This window comes from Nyctereutes procyonoides, unplaced genomic scaffold (assembly GCF_905146905.1).
Source record: "Nyctereutes procyonoides isolate TBG_1078 unplaced genomic scaffold, NYPRO_anot_genome, whole genome shotgun sequence".
Classification (NCBI taxonomy): domain Eukaryota; kingdom Metazoa; phylum Chordata; class Mammalia; order Carnivora; family Canidae; genus Nyctereutes; species Nyctereutes procyonoides.
The window spans coordinates 33,459,375-33,480,795 of record NW_026575133.1 but is presented as its reverse complement, the minus strand read 5'-3'; the positions used below and the strand labels follow the sequence as shown (position 1 = coordinate 33,480,795).

Below are 21,421 nucleotides of genomic sequence, written 5' to 3'. Positions count from 1 at the left end.
CCCCGCAGCTGCTGAGCCTGGTCTGACCGAAGCCCCTCAGGCCCAGCCCACCTTCTCCGCACCTCTTGCCCGAGAACCTCAGAGAGCATGAACCTCACCTGTGACCTCCCACCGCCTGCCCCAAGATCCCCTGAGACGCTGCGCGGTTGGCAGAGCGACGGCTGGGAGACCTGTTTCTCCCAGGCGACGGTCCTCAGCACCCGGGCGGAGTGGGGGACAGGAGTGTCCTGCGGCCGGCAGGAGGAGGCCCCCCTCTTCGTCAACCACGATATGTTAAAAACAAAAACAGACCACACTTGGTGACGAAAGGTCTGCCTGGCGCGGGGGCGTCCGCTCCTGAAGGACACGCTCGGAGCACGGTCTCTGAAACAGGCTCTGGGGAGCAGCCAACTGTGACGCGTGACAGTGGGCGCAGCAGATGCCCGGGGAAGGAGACCCCGCTCAGCGCTGGAAGGTGACCTGAGACAAATGCCTGTGAGCATCAAACCAGGCACAGTAATCAGCTCCAGATGCAAATTTTTTTAGGAAAGATGGAAGACTTTGGTTTTGTTTTTTTTTTAAGATTTTACTTATTTATTCATGAAATACACACAGAGAGAGAGAGAGACAGAGACAGAGACACAGGCAGAGGGAGAAGCAGCAGCAGGGAACCCGACGGGGGACTCGATCTTGGGTCTCCAGGATCACACCCCGGGCTGAAGGCGGCGCTAAACCACTGCGCCATTGTGGCAAGAAATTAATGAAGACCCAAATACGGGGGTGCCTGGGTGGCACAGTTGGTTAAGCAACAGAGTTTTGGTTTCAGCTCAGGTTGTGACCTCAGTGTCGTGGGATCAAGGCCCACACAGGGCTCCACTCTCAGCACAGAGTCTGCTTGGGTTCCTCTCTCCCTCTCCCTCTGCCCCTCCTCTTGCATGCTCTCTCTCTTTCTCTAAAATAAATAAATAAATAAATAAATAAATAAATAAATAAATAAATAAATGTGAATACATAGAAAGACAACCCATATTCGTGGAGTAGATGACTCAAGAGTGTTGATCTTGCCAATGTCACCCAAAGTGACCTACAGACTCAATGCAATCCCTATCAGAATAACAATGACAAAGTCCCAGTAGTTCATTTTCACTTTTGTTTCCCTCGCCCTTGGAGACGTATCTAGCAAGGAGCTGCTGCGGACAAAGTCTGTAGCCAAAAGTTGCTGCCTGTGTTCTCCTCTAGGATTTTGACCGATTCTTTTATCATGTTTAGGTCTTTCACCCATTTTGAGTCTATCTTTGTGTGTGGTGTGAGGAAATGGTCCAGTTTCATTCTCCTGCATGTGGCTGCCCAGTCTTCCCAGCACCATTTGTTGAAGAGACTGTCCTTCCAGGGGAGACTCTTTCCTGCTTTGTCAAAGATGAGTTGACCACAGAGTTGAGGGTCCACGTCTGGGTTCTCTATTCTGTTCCATTGATCTCTGTGTCTGTTTTTTGTGCCAGGACCACACGATCTTGATGATCACAGCTTCCTAACACAGCTTGATGTCCAGAATTGTGATGCCCCTGGCATTGGTTTTCTTTTTCAACATTCCTTTGGCTATTTGGGGTCTTGTCTGCTTCCATATAAATTTTAGGATTGTTTGTTCCAGCTCTGTGAAAAATGTTGATGGTATTTTGGTAGGGGTTGCATCGACTGCGTAGATTGCCCTGTAACATAGACATTTTCACAATATTTGTTCTTCCAACCCATGAGCATGGAATGTTCTTCCATCACCTTGTGTCTTCATCAATCTCCTTCATAAGTGTTCTATAATTTTCAGAGTACAGCTCCTTTACCTCTTTGGTTAGGTTTATTCCTAGCTATGTTGTGGTTTTTGGTGTAAATGGGATAGATGCCTTCATCTCTCTTGTTTCTGTCTCATTAGTGTATAGAAAACGTAACTGATTTCTGTGCATTGATTTTGTATCCTGCCACTTTGTTGAATTCCCGTATCAGCTCTAGCAATTTTATCCTGGAGTCTTTTGGGTTTTAAATATAGAGTATCATGTTATCTGTGAAGAGTGGAAGTTTGACTTCTTCTTTGCCCATTTGAATGCCTTTTATTTCTTTTAGTTGCCTGATTGCTGAGGCTGGGACTTCTAGTACTATGTTGACTAGCAGTGGTGAGAGTGGACATCCCTGTCTTGCTCCTGATCTTAGGGGAAAGGCTCCCAGTGCTTCCCCATTGAGAATGATATTTGCTGTGGGCTTTTTGTAGATGGCTTTTAAGATGCTGAGGAATGTTCCCTCTATCCTGACACTCCGAAGAGTTTTGATCAGGAAGGGATGCTATATTTTGTCAAATGCTTTCTCTGCATCTATTGAGAGGATCCTATTGTTCTTTTTTTTTCTCTTATTGATGTGATCTATCACGTTGATTGTTTTACGAGTGTTGAACCATCCTTGAATCCCGGGGATAAATCCTCTTAATGTACTATTGGATCCTATTGGCTAGTATCTTGCTGAGAATTTTTGCATCCATGTTCATCAGGGATATTGGTCTGTAATTCTCCTTTTTGGTGGGGTCTTGGTCTGGTTTTGGAACTTCATCAAGATAAAAGGCTTTTGCACAGCAAAGGAAACAATCAACAAAACTTAATGGCAACCTATGGAATGGGAGAAGATATATGCAAATGTCTTATCAGATAAAGGGCTAGTATCCAAAATCTATAAAGAACTTATCAAACTCAACACCCCCCAAAAAAAATCCAGTTAAGAAATGGGCAGAAGATATGACAAGGCATTTCTCCAAAGAAGACATATAAGTGGACAACAGACACATGAGAAAATGTCCAACATTGCTCAATATCAGGGAAATATGAACCAAAACCACAATGAGATCCCACCTCACACCTGTCAGAATGTCTAAAATTAACAACCCAAGAAACGACAGGTGAGGATGCAGAGAGAGGGGAACTGTCTTGCACTGTTGGTAGGAATGCAATTTGGTGCAGCCACTCTGGAAAACAGTATGAAGGTTCCTTATGAAGTTAAAAATAGAGCTACCCTACATCCCAGCAATTGCACTACTGGGTATTTACCCAAAGGATACAATGATTCACAGGGGCACCTGTAACCCAGTGTCCACAGCAGCCATGTCCACAATAGCCAAACTGGGAGGAGCCCAGATGTCCATCGACAGATGAATGGATAAAGAAGACATGGTATACATACATACGATGAAATATTATCCAGTTATCAAAAAGAAAAAAATCTTGCCATTTTCAATGACATGGATGGAACTAGAAGGCATTATGCTAAGTGAAATGAGTCAGCCAGAGAAAAACAAATACCATCTGATTTCACTCATATATGGAATTTAAGAAACAAAACAGATGAACATAGGGAAGGGAAGGAAAAATAAAATAAGATGAAATTAAAGAGGGAGACAAACTGGAGGAGACTCAACTCTAGGAAACAAACTGAGGGTTGCTGGAGGGGAGGTGGGGGGATGGGGTAACTGGGTGATGGACATTAAGGAGGGCACTTGATGGGATAAGCACTGGGTGTTATATGCAACTGATGAATCACTAAATTCTACTCCTGAAACTAATAATACAATATATGTTAACTAAATTGAATTTAAATAAATAATTTTTTAAAGAATAACAATATCCTTTTTCTTTTTTTTTTCCAAAATTGAGAAAACTGATTCCCAAATCAAATGGATTAGCAATGGTCCAGAATAGCTCAAGCAATCTTGAAAAAAAAAAAAAAAAACACAAAATTGTAGGACTTACAACTCTTAATTTCAAAACTTACTACAAAGCTATAGTAATCAAGAGTGTGGTACTGGCATAAGGATAGACACACAGACCAATGGAATAGATTAAAGAGATAAAAAATAACCCCACACATCTATGATCAACCAATTTTTGACAAAAGCATCAAGTCCATTCCATAGGGAAAGAATAGCCTTGCCAACAAAAGGGCTGGCACAACTGAACATCTACCTGCAGAAGAATGAGGCTGGAACCCTACCTCACACCATATATCAAAATTAACTCAAAAAGGATCAATGATGAAAATATATTAGTTAAAACTATAAAACTCATTGAAGAAAATATGAGTAAATCTTTATGACCTTGAGTTTGCAAAAGGACTCTTAGATATGACACCAAGAGCAACAAAAGGAAGAATGGATGAACTGGAGTTCACAAAATTTTAAAACTTTTGTGCTTCAGAGAATACTCTCAAGAAATTGAAATGATAACTCACAAAACGGGGTGAAATATTTACAAATCTATGTCCAATAAAGGTCTAGTATCCAGAATACATTTTAAAAAAAAGCTCTCTTACAACTCAAAACCTAAAAGACAAACAATTTAACTTAAAAATGGGCAAAGGGGGCAGCCCAGGTGGCTCAGCGGCTTAGCGCCGCCTTCAGCCCAGGGCGTGATCCTGGGGTCCTGGGATCGAGTCCCACATCCAGCTCCCTGCAGGGAGCCTGCTTCTCCCTCTGCCTGGGTCTCTGCCTCTCTCTCTGTGTGTCTCTTATGAATAAATAAATAAAATCTTAAAAAAAAATACTTGCCATGGAATATTATCCAGTCATAAAAAGGAGTGAAGTACTGGTCCACGCTACAACGCGAACGAACTTGGAAAACAGCTAAAGGAAAGATGCCAGACATAAAACGCTACATACTGTATGATTCCACTTATATGAAATATCTAGGATAGAAAGCAAATTGGTGACAGCCAGGCCGGAGCAGGAGGAAGGAGGAATGGGGCACAGAGCTTCCTCTGGGGGTGATGAGAACATGCTGAATGAAGTCAGACAGACACAACAGTGGCACAACATCACCAAATCCTGCTGGACAGCACGTTCTCACTAGTTCATGTTATGCTGTGTGAATTTCACTTCACGAAAAAAAAGGAAAAAGAAAAAGATGCCAAAAACAAGGAAATCTTAAAACATTTCCATGAAGGTATAGATGCAACTATTCTAACCCCAGAGTAGTCAAGAATGTCCTTAAAAAGAATGTGTATTTAAAAAAATTTTTTTTTAAAGAATGTGAATCAAAAAAGAAAAAAAAATATTTTTTTAAAAGATTTTATTTACTTATTCATGAGAGACACAGAGAGAGAGAGACAGAGAGAGAGGCAGGGACACAGGCAGAGGGAGAAGCAGGCTCCATGCAGGGAGCCGGACATGGGACTCGATCCAGGGACTCCAGGATCACGCCCTGGGCCGAAGGCAGGCACTAAACTGCTGAGCCACCCAGGGATCCCCAAAGAAAACATTTTTAATTGACAACAATCATTATTTATTAACTTCAGTCTACACTTTAAGACACAGGGAAAATGCTTTATCAATTTCCATTTCTTAGAACCTCTCGGGTATAGCCCAGAGGGCATACCCACTGGCAAGTGGATTGATGAGGCATCTGTATGAAAGCAAAGGAGAACAAAGGAGACAGTCTCATGTAGTGGGTAAGAGCTCGGACTCTGGAATCAGAAAAGCTGGATTCTAATTCCCATTCACTGCCTAGCCCCTGTGTCACCATGGGCGGATGGCCTCAGTTCCATCTCTAAAATTAGGGATGATAACCCTATTTACCTCACCAGATTGTTGCAGAAATAAAATGAGAATGCATCACAGATACCGTTTACAATGCCTGGCTTATAGTCCAGCCCTCGACAAATGTTAGCTATTATTATTGAGCAAGAAGACAAATCATAAAAGGAAATTTTTTAATTTCTGAAAATTTGTTAAAATTAAGGCCTTTATTTAAGGGAAACCTGGGTGGCTCAGTTGGCTAAGGGTCCAACTCTTGATACTGGCTCAGGTCATGACCCTAAGGTCTTGGGGTCAAGCCCAGTGTCAGGCTCCGTGCTGGGCTTGAAGCCTGCTTAAGGCTCTCTCTCTCTCTCTTTCTCTCTCCTCCCTCAAAGAACAAAAAACCTTTAACACCTGACCAAAGAAGATACACAGATGGAAGAAAAGCATATGAAAAGATGGTCAACAACGATGTTGCTAGAATATTGCACAACTAAAATATTGCACAATTAAAACAACGAGATACGACTACATGCCTATAAGAATGGCTAAAATTCAAAAACCTGACAATGCAAAGTGCTGGTAAGGATGCAGAGCAACATTGCTGGTAGGAAGGCAAAACCCTAAAGCCACTTTGGGGGATGGTTCAGCAGCTTCTTATGCAGCTAAACATACTCTTGCCATACGATCCAACAATCACATTGTCAGATACTTACCCAGCTGATTTGAACACTTACGCCCACACAAAAAACTACACATGGATGTTGATAGCAGCTTTATACATAATCACTCAAAGCTAGAAGCAACCAGCATGTCCTTTAATAGGTGAATGGATGAAGTCTGGAAAGTCTGCATACTGCACGTTCCGATTATATGACTTTTCCAAAGTCAAAACTATGGGGACGGTGTAATGATCAGTTCAGGGGAAGGAGAGTGTTTAGTAGGTAAAGCTCAGAGGACTTTCAGGGCAGGGAGACTATTCCTACCCTAGTGTAATGGTGGGTACGTGATGCTTGCTGAAATCCGTTACACTTTACCACACAAGAAGTGAATTTTGATGTATGTAAATTTTTTAAGAATCAGGGCAGCCTGGGTGGCTCAGTAGTTTAGCGCCACCTTCAGCCCAGGGCGTGATCCTGGAGTCCCGGGATTGAGTCCCACGTCGGGCTCCCTGCATGGAGCCTGCTTCTCCCTCTGCCTGTGTCTCTGCCCACCCCCTTCTCTCTCTGTGTCTCTCCTGAATAAATAAATAAAATCTTTAAAAAAATTCTATAAAAATTTTAAAAAAAGAATCACTTAGGACGTTTGGGGATCTGAGATGGGAGACAAAAAGTGACAATCTAACTGTAGAGTGGGGTGGAAAGGTGCTGATCTAAGTAACCTGGGAAATGAGTAGAGTCTGTAAGCTGCACAAGCTCGGTACCCCAGCTGGCAAAGCATTTTCCTGAGAGTACAGGTTAGCAATCCTGCTGCCGCCACGCACGCACGCTGCATCTGAAGAGCTAAGTAAGCAGATACTGGATTTACAGACCAGTGAGGGCAGGAGGCTGGAATAAGGCATATGGTGGTGGATGAGAGGTGGAGGTGTCAGTAAGGTCTTGAGTTCAGCTTATCGTGGGTACAGACGGCTGCGTGTTTACAGACGTGTGCACATGCACAGGTTAATGGTCACACCTACAGCTCTTGCTCTGTCAGCTGGGAGGACCCAGAAGGAACAATACCTGGGAGCAACAAGCACACCCAGGGCCCAGGTATTTGTTTCTAATATTATTGTCTAATAAAAAGCTGCATCTACAGCTGAAATGGCTGAATCTACAGCTGGGATAAGAAATATGCAGGATGAGCCTGGAACATCACCTGGTGCCAGAAATTTAGCAAGTATTAAAAAAAAAAAAAAAGGCACGATGAAGGGGTATGTCACAGGGGCCCGGGAAACAAGTGAGCGTCCTCACTGGCCCCACTGGGGCAGCTACAAAATAAACACAGTAGTACTGGGATATAAGCCAAAGTATGAAATAGATACCATTAGCCTGTATGGATATAAACAAATGATCGGATCAATAAATGGAAAGAATAGACAAATGTCCCATGAAGGAGGATTCCAAATAGCTGGTGTACCTGTTTCTCTCTCAAGGAGGGAGAACAGGACTTCCCATCCCTCCATATGGGCTGTGCTTGCGGCCTCCTTCCAAAGAGGGCAGCGTGGAAGGGAAGTGGGTAACTTGACGTAGAGAAACCTGATGCACGACCCCCGCCAGTGACCAACCACGGCCATCTGTGCAGATAACGTGTCCTTGATGTGATGCGCTGAGAATGGCACCGCATGTCTGTGGTCTTCCTCCGAGGACACACAACCCCCGTCTAATCCTGAGAAATACATAAGACAAATCCCATGGGATCCCTGGGTGGCGCAGCGGTTTGGCGCCTGCCTTTGGCCTGGGGCGCGATCCTGGAGACCCGGGATCAAATCCCACGTCGGGCTCCTGGTGCATGGAGCCTGCTTCTCCCTCTGCCTGTGTCTCTGCCTCTCTCTCTCTCTGTGACTATCATAAGTAAAAAAAAATAAAAATAAAATAAATAAATAAATAAATAAAATTTTAAAAAATTAAAAAAAACAGGAAATGGAAATGAATTAATACCTACAAAAAAAGGAATCCAAATAAAGTACAAACTTTAATTGATAAGAACATATCAATATTGGTTCATTAATTTAAGAAATGTGTCATACTGGTATAAGTTATTGGCACTAAAGGAAACTGGTTATGGGGTATATGGGAACTGTCTGTAATACCTTTGCAATTTTTCCATGTAACCATTGTAAAATAATTTTGAAAAATGTAGAACTTGTGTTCATCAAAAGACATCCTAAAGGAACTGGAAAAGAGATGCTCTAACCTGGGGAAAGAGATTTGCAAAATATGCTAAAACTTACAAAGTATGGGACGCATGGGTGGCTCAGTGGTTGAGCACCTGCCTTCGGCTCAGGGTGTGACCCCAGGGTCCTGGGATCGAGTCCTGTGTCAGGCTCCCCACAGGGAGCCTGCTTCTCCCTCTGCCTGGGTCACTGCCTCTCTCTCTCTCTCTCCCTCCCTGTCTCTCATTAATAAATAAATAAATCTTTAAAAAAAGAAATAAAGCTTACAAAGCACTCCTGAAAGGAATCAAAGATTACCTAAATAAACAGAGAAATATACCATGTCCATGGATTGGAGACTATTGTAAAGATGCTAATGCTCTCAACCTAATCTACAGATCCAACAAAATTCTAGCAGAATTTTTATAGAAAACAACAAGATGAGTGTAAAATTTATGGAAGAGAAAAATGAGTTAGAAGAGCCAAAGCTATTTGGAAAAAAGAACCAAGTCCAGGAACCCATGCTACCTCTACCTGGTTGCAAGGCCCGTAAAGACGTAGTAATCAAGACAGTGTAGTATTGGAGAAAGATAAACATACAGAAGTGGAATGGACCAGAGAATCCAGAAATGAGACCCACACATGAATGATTTTCACATAGATGAAAGGTGATTCAATTTTCAATAAACAGTGCCAGAAAAGTCAGCTATCCTGATGCAGAAATGAACACTCTGTATCTCACACTCAAAGTGGACCAGTGACCTGGGGATAAAACCTTAGACAAATGGAGAAAATGCTCATGAGCTAAAAATTTCTTCAACACAACATAAAAAGCACAATCCATAAGAGAAAAAAATAAGGCAGCCCGGGTGGCTCAGCGGTTTAATTTTTTTATTTATTTATGATAGTCACAGAGAGAGAGAGAGAGAGAGAGAGAGAGAGAGGCAGAGACACAGGCAGAGGGAGAAGCAGGCTCCATGCACCGGGAGCCTGATGTGGGTTTCGATCCCGGGTCTCCAGGATCGTGCCCTGGGCCAAAGGCAGGCGCCAAACCGCTGCGCCACCCAGGGATCCCCTTATTTTTTTTTTATTTTTTATTTTTGTTTATTTATGATAGTCACAGAGAGAGAGAGAGAGAGGCAGAGACACAGGCAGAGGGAGAAGCAGGCTCCATGCACCGGGAGCCTGATGAGCTCAGCGGTTTAGACCCGCCTTCAGCCCAGGGCGTGACCCCAGGGTCCTGGGATTGAGTCCTGTGTCGGGCTCCCTGCATGGAGCCTGCTTCTCCCTCTGCCTGTGTCTCTGTCTCTGTCTCTCTCTCTCTCTCTCTCTATTTTCATGAATGAATGAATAAATAAATAAATAAAATAAATAAATGTTTTGGGGATGTCTGGGGGGCTCAGCAGTTGAGCATCTACCTTTTGCTCAGGGCGTGACCCCGGGGTCCTGGGATCGAGTCCCAGGTCGGGCTCCCTGCAGGGAGCCTGCTTCTCCCTCTGTGTGTGTCTCTGCCTCTCTCTGCGTGTCTCATGAATAAATAAATAAAATCTAAATAAATAGATAAATAAATAAAATAAAAAACCAACAACACAAGGAGATACCAGAAAAAACTTTTTAGAGCAACAGTTTCTCAAAGTCCGTACCCAGTGCAAGGCGGTGTGGCCACATTGGACCAGCCTGGCAGCTCCTCACAGAGCTGAACATACTCTCATGTAACCCACACTTACGTTCGCACGGGAAAATGTAAGCAACTGTTTATAGTGACTTAGTTCATAATCAGCAAAAACTGGAAACGGCCCAGGTACCTCGGCTGGTCTTCCACGCAGGGGACGCACGCAGCAGCCTGACTGAGCCACGAAGGGAGCGCGCTAAGGGAGCCAGGCTCAAAATGGGACACGCTCTTTTGATCCTATTTATATAACATTCTGGAAAAGTCAAAATTACAGGAACAGAAAACAGATTTGCCAGGCACCGGGGACGGGGAGGTTTATTCACCAAGGGGCGGGCAGCAGGGAGGGAAACTTGGAAGATGGAACCTTTGTATATTTTTATTGCGGCGGTGGTTATACGATTATGTGCATTTGCTAAAATTGCAGAACTGTACACCCGAGAGAGTAGGTTTTGCTGTATGATACCTTAATAAAGAGAACGTGAAAATACCTGAGAACATCTGTTCATTAAAAGACACCTTAGGGCAGCCCGGTGGCTCAGCGGTTTAGCGCCGCCTTCAGTCCAGGGCCTGACCCTGGGGTCCCGGGATCGAGTCCCGCATCGGGCTCCCTGCATGGAGCCTGCTTCTCCCTCTGCCTGTGTCTCTGTCCCCCCTCTCTCTCTCTGTGTGTGTGTGTGTCTCTCATAAATAAAATCTTTAAAAATATATAAAATAAAATAAAATAAAATACACCTTAAAGAAAGTAAAAAAATACGTTAAAAACTGAGGGAAGCTACTGCAACACATAGACTATATCCATTTTGAGGATATACGTGTGAGGCGGCCTCCAGCTGCACGGAGCAAGCTCGCGTCAGGGCCGCCTCCACCGCAGTGACGGGGTTAAACACGACCCGTAATATGATTATCTGGGTGCTGTCACGTTAGTCTTTAACAGCTGTTTCCGGATGCCGGGCAGGGGCAGTGCGGGATGGTGACCCCGGGAGCAGTGGGGGATGGGCTGGACGGCAGCTTCGTGACCAGGGCCCGGGCCAGGACCGCTGGTCTCTGCAAAGGGAGGAGCTCGGGGGCTGCAGCAGGTTGCGGATGGGGTGACTGGACTTGGGGTCCCGCCTGCCGCCAGCACGGAAGCCAGATGCGGACTGAGCCTCCCGCCTGAAAGGAAACAAACACATGAAAATTGTGGTTTTCAAGACCCGGAACATGAAGGCAAGAGAGTGACGCTGAGGGACGGGGACAAGGGGGTGGGGCGTCGGCCGACCTGGCTTATTAAGGGCTCGGGGGCTTCAAGCCACCAGACGGGCCCCGGGCGGAGATGGGGTGAACATCACACACCCAGCGCAGCCGCCATGGGGAGCAGCAATGACAGTGACGCAGAAAGGCAAGACCCGAGGGACAACATGTGGGACAGCCTCCCGCACAGTTGGCGTCGAGCCACCATGCGTCACCCTTGATTAGGCCGCCGGGAGCAGCGACGGTCCCCGGGCACAGGCTCGCTGGCGGCCGTGCTCCCACAGGGGTGACGACAGCAGGTGTCGGGGGGCTGCCGGGGAAGGCCAGACGGCTCGGGCCGGCTCCCCAGCCTGGGGCGCCCCAGGGTGGCGGCGGGCGTGACCCCACTGTCACTCAGGGCAGGAGCCAGGCCGCCCCCTCCCCCGGGCCCCACACTAGTGGCTCTGCACCCCCGCCCAGGTGAGGATCTGCCTCGGCATCTGCTGTGGGGCTGGCGGCCAGGACCCTGGGAGAGGCGGCGAGAGGGCTGGACCCCGGACCCCGACCCCGACCCTTGGAGCCCCGCGGGGACCCAGGGAGGCCGCACCTCCTGGGGGGAGGCTGCTCCTGAGGCAAAGGCTGGGGAGGGCGAGGGGCCCTGGGCCTGGGATCCGAGCGGGTCCCACCGACCGAGCGCGCCCCCAGTCTGCAGACACTCTGCCGAGAACTGGGGGGCAGGCCTCATCCGTCCGCACCCGCCCATGAACGACCCCCCAGCCCCGAGCAGCCCCTGCCGTCCAGGGCCGAGCAGGTTGCCGGGAGCGCGGTCCCCTCCCTGGGTGAGTGGCCGTGGTATCCCAGGGACCATAGTGCTGCGGGAACCCCCGGTGCACCCCTGTCCACGGGGCAGCGCGAGCCCGGCCGGCTCCCCAGACTCCCAGGGCCAGGGGGGTCCCTCACCCTGAGACACCTAGGGCAGGGGTGTCCTACCCCTCGCGGCTCCCAGCCCCCAAACAGCCACTTTGCCGCTCAGAAAGCTCAGGATAAAGACCTCAGGGGCTCAGCCACCACCGACCTGGGCAGGAGCACCCCCTTCCGCAAACCCGCTGGTGGCTGCTGGGCCCCGAGAGCCCCCTGGCCGTCCCACGGATGTGGTGTCCGACCCCAGGCCTGAGGGCCCCTGAGCATTCTGGGGGGACCGGCCGAGGCCAGGACGATGCTCAGGGACACGCCCAAAAGACAGAAGGGGTCTTCCTCTTGCTCCAGGTGCTGTGCACACCAGGTGTGGGGGGCATGTGTACACCTGGAGATGTGGGGGGTGCACACAGGCAGAGGGTGCCCTGGGGTGGGTGGGTGGGTGGGTGTGTGTCCGTGCACACACACCCCTGGCGGGCACCGGTGCACTAAAGCAGGAAGGGCACACACCTGGCAGCTTCCCCAGGAGATCACTGGCCTGCGGGGCCCAACGCCCCTTTGCAGGGGCCACCCGGGTAACGGCGTGGGGGTGGGGGTGGGGGCGACACCCAGGCGGGCAGCACCGTGGGGTCCCCTCTCGGGAGGGGTGACGGCACAGCCACCAGCCCCAGCGGCCACTCACTGCCGCGTCCCCCCGCCGCTCCAGGTGCTCCGAAGGGCCCGCCCCGGCAGCCAGGGCCATGGGCAACTCCACCGACGCCCTGCGAACGGAATTCATCCTGCTGGGCTTCCCAGAGCTGTGCCACCTTCGGGGACTGCTTTTCGGGTTATTCCTCGCCACCTACCTGGTGACCGTCCTGGAGAACCTGGTCATCGTGGTGACCGTCCGAGCCAGCCGCCAACTGCACACGCCCATGTACTTCTTCCTGGCCAACCTGTCAGTGCTGGAGACCCTCTACATCTCGGTCACCGTCCCCAAGCTGCTGGCGGGCCTCCTGGCGCGGGCGAGGACCATCTCCTTCGCGGGGTGCCTCACGCAGCTGTTTCTCTTCCTCTCGCTGGGCTCCTCCGAGTGCTTCCTCCTGACCACCATGGCCTGTGACCGGTACCTGGCCATCTGTCGCCCGCTGCGCTACCCGGCCACCATGAACCGGGGGCTCTGCCTGTGGCTGGCCCTGGGCGCCTGGCTGGGCGGCTTCCTGGCCTCGTTCGTGTCCGTGGCTCTCATCTCGCGCCTCAGGTTCTGTGGCCCCAACGTCCTCAACCACTTCTTCTGCGACGTCTCACCCCTGCTGCAGCTCTCGTGCTCAGACACCACTGCCGTGGAAGTTCTGGACTTCGTGGCAGCCCTGGCTGTGCTCGCCACCTCCCTGCTGGTGACCACGGTGTCCTACGCGCACATCCTGGCCACCGTGCTGAGGATCCCGGGGTGGGCCAGACGCCGGAGAGCCTTCTCCACCTGCGCCTCCCACCTGCTGGTGGTGGCCGTCTTCTACAGCACCACCATCTTCATGTACGCCCGGCCTCGCGCCGCCAGCTCCATCGACCTCAACAAGCGGGTGTCCGTGGTCTACTCACTCGTGACCCCGCTGCTCAACCCCGTCATCTACTGCCTGCGGAACCGGGACATCAGGGAGGCTCTGGCCAAACTCCTCCGCGCCCCTGGGCCCTGCTGACCACCAGCTGCAGGAGGAAGGACTCCCCGAAGCCCTCCTCCCCCTGCTCACAGCCCCAGCCCAGCCCCGGGGCAGGCCACAGCCTGGCGCCCTGAGCCTCAGCTGCCAGGGGCCCGGCACCAGGGAGGCACTGACCAAGCGGGGAGACCAGAGCTCCTGGCCACCCGCGCTCCAGAGCGTCAGCACCCGAGTTCCCATCCCCTCCCCCATTCCCCCTCCCCTCCCCCATTCCCCTTCCCTCCCCATCCCCCCACCCCACCCCACCACCCCTCACAGGAAGGCTCCTCCCCCCTCACCCCCCCCCCCCCGGGGGTGGCCAGCCCCTCTTCCTGGCCCTCCTGGGCCCTGCCTGCCCTGTCCCTCAGCCCCCCTGGATGGCCTCCAGGCCCTAGAGCAGACCTTGCCACCAACCTCAGCTGGCTGGACGGCAGGCCAAGTGTCCCGGCACGTCCAGACAGTGTCATAGGCCACACACTTGCCATCTTTCCTCAGAAACAAGAATGTCACTTTACCAAAACTTGGCGGGTCTTGGGGATCTCTGGGTGGCCCAGCGGTTAAGCGCCACCTTCAGCCCAGGGCGTGACCCCGGGGCCCCGGGATTGAGTCCTGCGTCAAGCTCCGTGCACGGAGCCTGCTTCTCCCTCTGCCTGAATCTCTGCCTCTCTCTGTGTCTCTCATGAATAAATACATAAAATCTTGAAAATAAAAAAAACAACCTGGCGGGTCTAACGGATAGATGGCAAGCCCATATGTGGTATTTCTGCCTTTTCTTTGTTCCCTGGCACTTAGGGGCAGAAACTGGGTTGGCCCAGCACTCTCCTTCTTAGTGTGCTGTCGTCACTGGTCAGGGTGACCTCATTGCTTCCCCTGCTGCGGCCCCAGTGAGGCGTTTCGTGTCCCCCCGCCGGCGGCGCGTACCCACAAACCTGTCCCACTGCTTTGCATGTGAGACTGTTAAATGCGCAGACGTGATCTCCTACAGTTTTGCTTTATTATTTTGAGGTTATGTCATTACGTACACGAAATTCCGAACTGTTTTGTCACCTTGGTGAATCTAACCTTTGGTCTTGGGGAAGTGCTCCTCTGTCTCCCGTAAGGCTTCCTGCCTCGACCCTGAGGCTCAGGTCTGACGTCCACAGAGCCGTGCGCGCCCCCGAGTCACTCGTGGGAGCTTGTATGACACAGGACTTCTGTCTGGGCCTCTCAGCCCTGCAAACCGCACCTTGTGCCTCAGCTGCCCCCCGTGTCTGTGGAGACGTCAGCTTGTCTTCAGTCCCTTTAGGTTACTGGGTTTCCCCCGGTGCCAGAAGCTTTCAAAGTCTTCTAACAAGAAGTTTGGTATTTGGCTTCCAGGGCATGCTCTTCTCTGTACTTGCCATGCTTGGAGCTTGTGATGCTTCTAGAATTTGTGCCTTGCCTCATCGGCTTTTGGAAATGGTCAGGTTGTGCCCCTAGACACTGCACCTGCCACGTCCCCCCTTGGCCCGGCTCCGCGTGTGGCCCCGCAGCCCCGGCAGCCTGCTGCGTACGCTCGCTTCCTCTCTGTGCTTTCTTCTGGAAATTTCCTTCTCCTCTTCCAGGCTACTAATTCTCCCTGGCCACATCTAATCCGTGTTTTTAAGTGTATTCTTTTCAGTTCTAGAACTTCCGTTTGGTTCTTTGAGGTTCCAGCTGTGTCACGCTCTCGCCCCCGTCCTACTCGTGTGGGTGCGTGTGAAGTTGCTCCGTGTGTCCCTTAGCGACACTCGCTTTGCCTGCACTGCTCTGTGTGATCCTCGCCAAGACCAGGTTGCTTTATCCCCGTGACCTTTTATAACAATGTCTGACACACTGAGTCCTTCCTTGATCTTGTTTATCAAAATGAGTTATATTAGTACTTTTTTCACTTTCCCATATGGACTAGAAACCCTTGGGTTCTCTGTTACTTGCTCAGGACGGCACAACCAAGTACCACCCATGGGGTGCCTTAAACACCAGAAGTTCATTTTCCTGTTTTGTTGTTGTAACTCTTGAGATCCTACCCTTCTCCCTCAATTTCACTTGTCACCTGAGCTTTTTCTTTCTTTCTTTCTTTTTTTTTTTTTTGTATATTCTTTTATTGGAGTTCAATTTGCCAACATATAGCATATCACCCGGTGCTCATCCCGGCAAGTGCCCCCCTCAGTTCCCGTCACCCAGTCACCCCCCCACCTCCCCTTCCACCACCCCTAGTTCGTATCCCAGAGTTAGAAGTCAGCCTCTCATGTTCTGTCTCCCTCTCTGATATTTCCCACTCACTTTCTCTCCTTTCCCTTTATTCCCTTTCACTACTTTTTATGTTCCCCAAACGAATGAGACCATATAATGTTTGTCCTTCTCCGACTGACTTACTTCACTCAGCATCACACCCTCCAGGTCCATCCACGTTGAAGCACATGGTGGGAATTTGTCGTGTCTAATAGCTGAGGAGTATCCCACTGTATACAGAGACCACATCCTCTTGATCCATCATCTGTCCCAGGACACTGAGGCTCCTTCCACAGTTTGGCTATTGTGGACGTTGCTGCTGTGAACATCGGGGTGCAGGTGTCCCGGCGTTTCCCTGCATCTGTATCTTTGGGGTAAATCCCCAGCAGTGCAATTGCTGGGTCGTAGGGCAGCTCTATTTCTAACTCTTTGAGGAACCTCCACACGTTTTCCCACGGTTCTGGGGGCTGGAAGTCTGACACAGGGTGCGACGGGGCTGGTTCCTCCTGAGGCCGCTCTCCTGGGCTCACAGATGGCCGTCCCCTCCCCGGGTCCTCATCTGCTGGTCCTGTGCCTGCCTGTGTCCTGATCTCTCCTTATAAGGACACCAGGTGGATTGGATCAGGGCCTGCCTTACAGACCTCATTTTACCTCGATAACCTCTGTAAAGACCCCATCTCCAAATACAGACCCATTCTGAGGTTGTAGGAGTCCCACCATCACACGATTGTGTGTGGGGCAGCAGCTCTGAGCCTCTGGGCATCGAGAGGGGTCACTCATGTCACAGGTGAGGAGGTCGTGGGTGCACTCCTGAAGCCATCAGGGGAGCCTGGTGTCCCCAGGCCGACTGGCCAGGGCGCAGGGGAGGAGACCTCAAAGCCAGGTAGCAGGGAAGTGTGATGGATGCAACGGGACAGGGAGGGGCAGGTGACTGGGGCAGCTTCGGCTTGGGGGGTGGGGGGACTGCACGGGCAGGGAGCCAAGGTCAGCCATGGCTCCTTCCCCCCCGCGGCCTTGGAAGAGCCACCCCCTCCTCCCGGGGCCTCCTGACGGGCCCTGGACGCCGGGGCCTAGAACCGGGCGCTGGGGCATTCTGAGGGCGTCTGGGGCACATGGCCTGGGGGGGAAGGGGGGCGAGGGGGGCAGGGGAGGAGGGGGGAGGGGGACGGGGAAGCGGGCGCGGGGCAGGGGGGGGCGGGGATGGTGAGGATGGGGGGCAGGGGGACGGGAGGGGGATGGGGGCAGGGGGAGGGGTAACAGGCGGGGAGGGGGGGGGCGGCAAGGGGCGGGGATGGCAGGGCCCGGGCGGGGATGGTGAGGAGGAGGGGCAGGGGAGGGGGGAGGAGGAAGCAGGGGGAGGGGGGTAGGGGAAGCCGGGGTGAGGGGGAACAGGCAGCGGGGCGCGGGGCGGGATGGTGAGGATGGGGGGCAGGGGGACGGGGGCAGGGGGCGGGGGCAGAGGGGAAGCAGGTGGCGGGGATGGCGAGGAGGGGGAAGCAGGGGGGAGGGGGGAGGGGGGAACAGACGGGGGGGCGCGAGGCGGGGGTGCAGGGTGCAGGGGGCGCGGGGCGGGGGCGGGGGGGTGGCGAGGATGGGGGGCAGGGGAGGGGAAGCAGGGGGGAGGGGAGGGGGAAGCAGGCGGCAGGGCGCGGGACAGGGGCGCGGGGGAGGGGATGGCGAGGATGGGGGCAGGGGGACGGGGGCAGAGGGGAAGCAGGTGGCTGGGATGGCGAGGAGGGGGGAGGGGGGAGGGGGAACAGGCGGCGGGGCGGGGGGGTGCCGAGGGGCCGCTCTCCTCCGCCGCCGCCGCCGCCGCCTCCCCCCTCCCGGGCACGAGCCTCGGGCCCGCCCGCCCCCGCCCTCCGAGGCCTCGGCAGCCGGCTCCGCCCGCCCGCAGCGGGGTCTCGGCCGCCGCCGCTCCCTCCCTCCCGCGCCCCTGCAGCGGCGTCTCCGGCCCGCGGTCCGCAGCAAGCCCGAGGCGGGTAAGGCGGGCGGAGGCGGCGCGAGGGCCCGGGGGCCCGGGGAGGGTCGCGGAGGGTCGGGGAGAGTCGCGCCGCCGCCGGTCCCCGCGGCCCGATGGGGCCCAGCGAGCGGCCCGGCCCCGGGCTCCGCGGCGGTGGGGGGAGCGGACGGCGCCCCGGGTCCCGGGCTGCGGGGCGGGGCCTGCACGGGGTCACGGCGCGCGTGTCCGCGCCGCCTGCGAGGCCAGAACGCCCTGCTCCGCCCCGGAGGGTCCGGGGGAGGCACACACCTGGTCTCCGCCACTGTGGCCTCGGGTCCTGGGGGCCTGGGTGGGTGGTCCCGGGGCGGCCCAGGCCGCGGGGCCCAGCGCAGGTGTTCACACCCCCCCCCCATTCTTTGCTTCCGCTCCACCCAGGGCACGGAATAACCCCTGTCCTCCTCCAACTCACCCCTTCCTCCCTCCTGAACGGGACCACCACCCTCTCCCCAGGCCTGACCGCCTAACCCCCCCCCCACCCGCGGGCCCCAGTCGGTCCCACCCTGAGCTCAGGATGCTGGTGGCTGTGGACCTCCCAACGCTGAGCCCCCAGCCCTGGCTCCCCAGTCCCTGAGCTCCCAGACCCTGAGCCCCTGAGCCCCCAGTCCCTGAGCTCCCTGTCCCCAGGCCTGGCCCCCCTGGTCCCTAAGCCTCCTGGACCCTGAGCCCCCAGACCTTGAGCCCCTGAGCCCCCTGTCCCTGAGCCTCCCCAGTCCCTGAGCTCCTGAGCCCCCTGGCCCTAGGCCCTGGCCCCCTGAGCCCTGAGCTCCTGGTCCCTGAGCCTCCCCAGACCCTGAGCCCCCTGTCCCCAGGCCTGGCCCCCCTGGTCCCTGAGCCTCCCTGGTCCCTGAACCCCTGGAACCTGATCCCCTGGCCCCAGGCCCTGGGGCCCTGGCCCCCTGAGCCCCCTGTGCCCAGCCCCTGGCCCCCCCGACCCCCTGGCCCCCCTGGTCCCCGAGCCCCTGACCCCAGGCCCTCGCCCCCCTGGCCCCAGCCGCGGCCCCCCTGGTCCCCCACCCCCTGGCCCCTGGCCCAGCCCTGGCACCCCCACCCCGGGAAGCTGAGGCCCTTTCCCCTTCCGCCGCAGGTCTGCTCCGCAGCGATGAACTGGACGGCCGCGACGTGCTGGGCGCTGCTGCTGGCCGCCACCTTCCTCTGCGACGGCGGCGCGGCCAAGGGCGGCCGTGGGGGGGCTCGCGGCAGCGCCCGGGGAGGGCTGCGCGGGGGCGCGCGGGGGGCCCCGCGGGTGCGCGTGAGGCCGGCGCCGCGCTACGGGGGCTCCTCGCTGCGCGTGGCGGCGGCGGGGGCGGCGGCGGGGGCGGGCGCGGCCGCGGGGCTGGCGGCGGGGTCCAGCTGGCGGAGGGCCCCGGGCCTGGGGGAGCGCGACCCGGACGACGGCGAGGACGCGGCCCCGGGCGGCAACGGGACGGGCCGCGGCGTGTACGGCTTCCGCGCGTGGACCTCGGGCGCCGGACCCACGGGCAGCCCGCGCCTCTGCCTGCTGCTGGGCGGCGCCCTGGGCGCGCGGGGGCTGCTGCCGCCCTAGGCCCGGCTCGGCCCCCGCCCCCGGGCCACCCCCGGCCCCCGCCCTGCCCCCGCCCTGCCCGGCCCCTCCCCGCCGCCCAGAGCCCGGCGCGCCCGCCGGGGATGCCCGACCCACCGCCCGCGCGTCCGGCCTCCCCAGAGAGGCAGGTGCCCTGTGCCTCCTGCACCGACCTGGCCCGGCGCCCAGAGGGGCCACGCGGCCGCTGAGGCCTCGGCAGCTCCCCTGACCCCGCCCTGGACGCGAGGGCTGCGGGCGGTGCTGACCCGGGACCCCGAGGACCCCGCGGCCTCCCTCACGGAAGCGCCGAACCGAGCAGAGGCCCCACTCACGGGCTGCGCTGTGCCTGCCACCGCCTGCGGGTCCCGGAGCCCAGGCGCGCCCAGCACGGGCCTCCGCACAACCCCCAGGGCGCCCGGCCGCAGCCTCGCCAGCTCACCCCCGGGCCCCCGGGCGCAGCGGCCGGTCCCTCCCTGGGCCACACTCAGACCAGGGGCCCCTCGGAGCCACTCTGCCCCAACTTGAAACAAATCATTCCACTTTTCTTGAGACCTATTTTGGGAGGGAAAAAAAAAAAAAAAACCCAAAGGTTCTGTTTAAATTTGAAGAGCTCTCCGTTTCCTTTGAGCTTCAGGTTCACCGTCTGGAATCAGTGCCCGTGGGCACCCAGGGACGCAGACTGCCCTCGCGCTGGGCCCTCCCAGGGCAGCCAGGTGCATGAGGCCGCCCCGTAGCCGGCAGCAGCGCCTCCCCGCAGCACCTCCCGGGAAGGGGTCGTGTGACTGGCGCGGGCCAGATCCCGGGTCAGAACCAGCAGGCAGCACCGAGGGCCCAAGGACTCTGGCTCAGCCCAGCAAAGCCCAAAGAGGCTGAGCCCCCCACCATTCCGAGGGCAGGACAGAGCCGGGGAGCCTCTGAGGAGATGCCAGGCGGGTCCTGCAAGATTTGCCTCCGGCACCCCAGCAGCCCTGTGCAGGAGGCCAGCCCTCAGCTTCTCAGGCGCCAGGAGGCCCGTTTCCCTCAAGCCTCGGGCCTGGGTCACCGTCCCTGAGCTCAGCCCCGCGGCCCTCGGCTCTTCACACCCTCCAGCCCGTAGCCCACGGCAGGACGGCGTCCCCGCCTGGGTCCTCCGATCTCCTCCTCTGGTGCTCACTGAAGGCCTCAGCAGCTGCTGGGCTGCCCCCCAGACCCAGGGCCTCAGGACTCAGACGCCGGCACCTGCAGGGGCCCCACAGCTGACTCACAGGTCTGGTTGGGGGGGGCAGTCTCCAAGCTACCAGCAGAATCGCGGACCAAGCATTTTTCTCCAAAGACCAGGACACAGTTCCCCGCAGCCGCCCACGTCCACACGGCCAGCATTCCGGGGGACAGCAAGCCCCGAGGCGCCTCCATCCACTCCAGACCAAATGTGATGCTACCAAAGACCTACAGGCCGTGGCCAAGCCCTGCCCAGGGCCCGGGGGCAGTGTGTCCATTGAGCCACCGTACCTGCGGGCAGGACACCCATTGGGGCTGCTCCCTGGGCGCACTCAGTTCCACCTGAGGGCAGGAGCGTGGGCCCAGCCTCCGGGCGCCCTGGCAGGCCACACGCACCACATGGAGATGCGCGGAGTCAGGGAGCGCCTGGCATTGGGCAAAGCCGCAAGTGTGGATGCTTCGCACTCTACTGGTCAGGGCCCCAGCAGGAGGCAGGCGGCGCCCGGGGCCGGGGACCCTCAGGAGAGGTTAGTGTGTGCACGCGGGGTGGGCGGCGTCAGGGGGTGCTCGGCGGAGACCCCGGGGTTTCCAGGAGGCCACGCCTGGCTGGAC

General features: G+C 55.4%; 2 protein-coding genes across 2 annotated transcripts; both read left to right on the top strand.

Moving 5' to 3' along the window:
- Positions 1-12,908: 12,908 nt before the first annotated feature.
- Positions 12,909-13,844, top strand: LOC129523140 (olfactory receptor 6-like). Its single transcript, XM_055345762.1, has one exon. The coding sequence runs from the start codon at positions 12,909-12,911 to the stop codon at positions 13,842-13,844; it is 936 nt and encodes a 311-aa protein (XP_055201737.1).
- A 4,087-nt stretch (positions 13,845-17,931) lies between these two features.
- SPRN (shadow of prion protein) lies at positions 17,932-19,626 on the top strand. Its single transcript, XM_055345865.1, has 2 exons — positions 17,932-18,052; positions 19,157-19,626. Exon 2 carries the CDS (start codon positions 19,172-19,174, stop codon positions 19,613-19,615), a length of 444 nt encoding a protein of 147 aa, XP_055201840.1. The 5' UTR covers positions 17,932-18,052; positions 19,157-19,171; the 3' UTR covers positions 19,616-19,626.
- Positions 19,627-21,421: the final 1,795 nt, after the last annotated feature.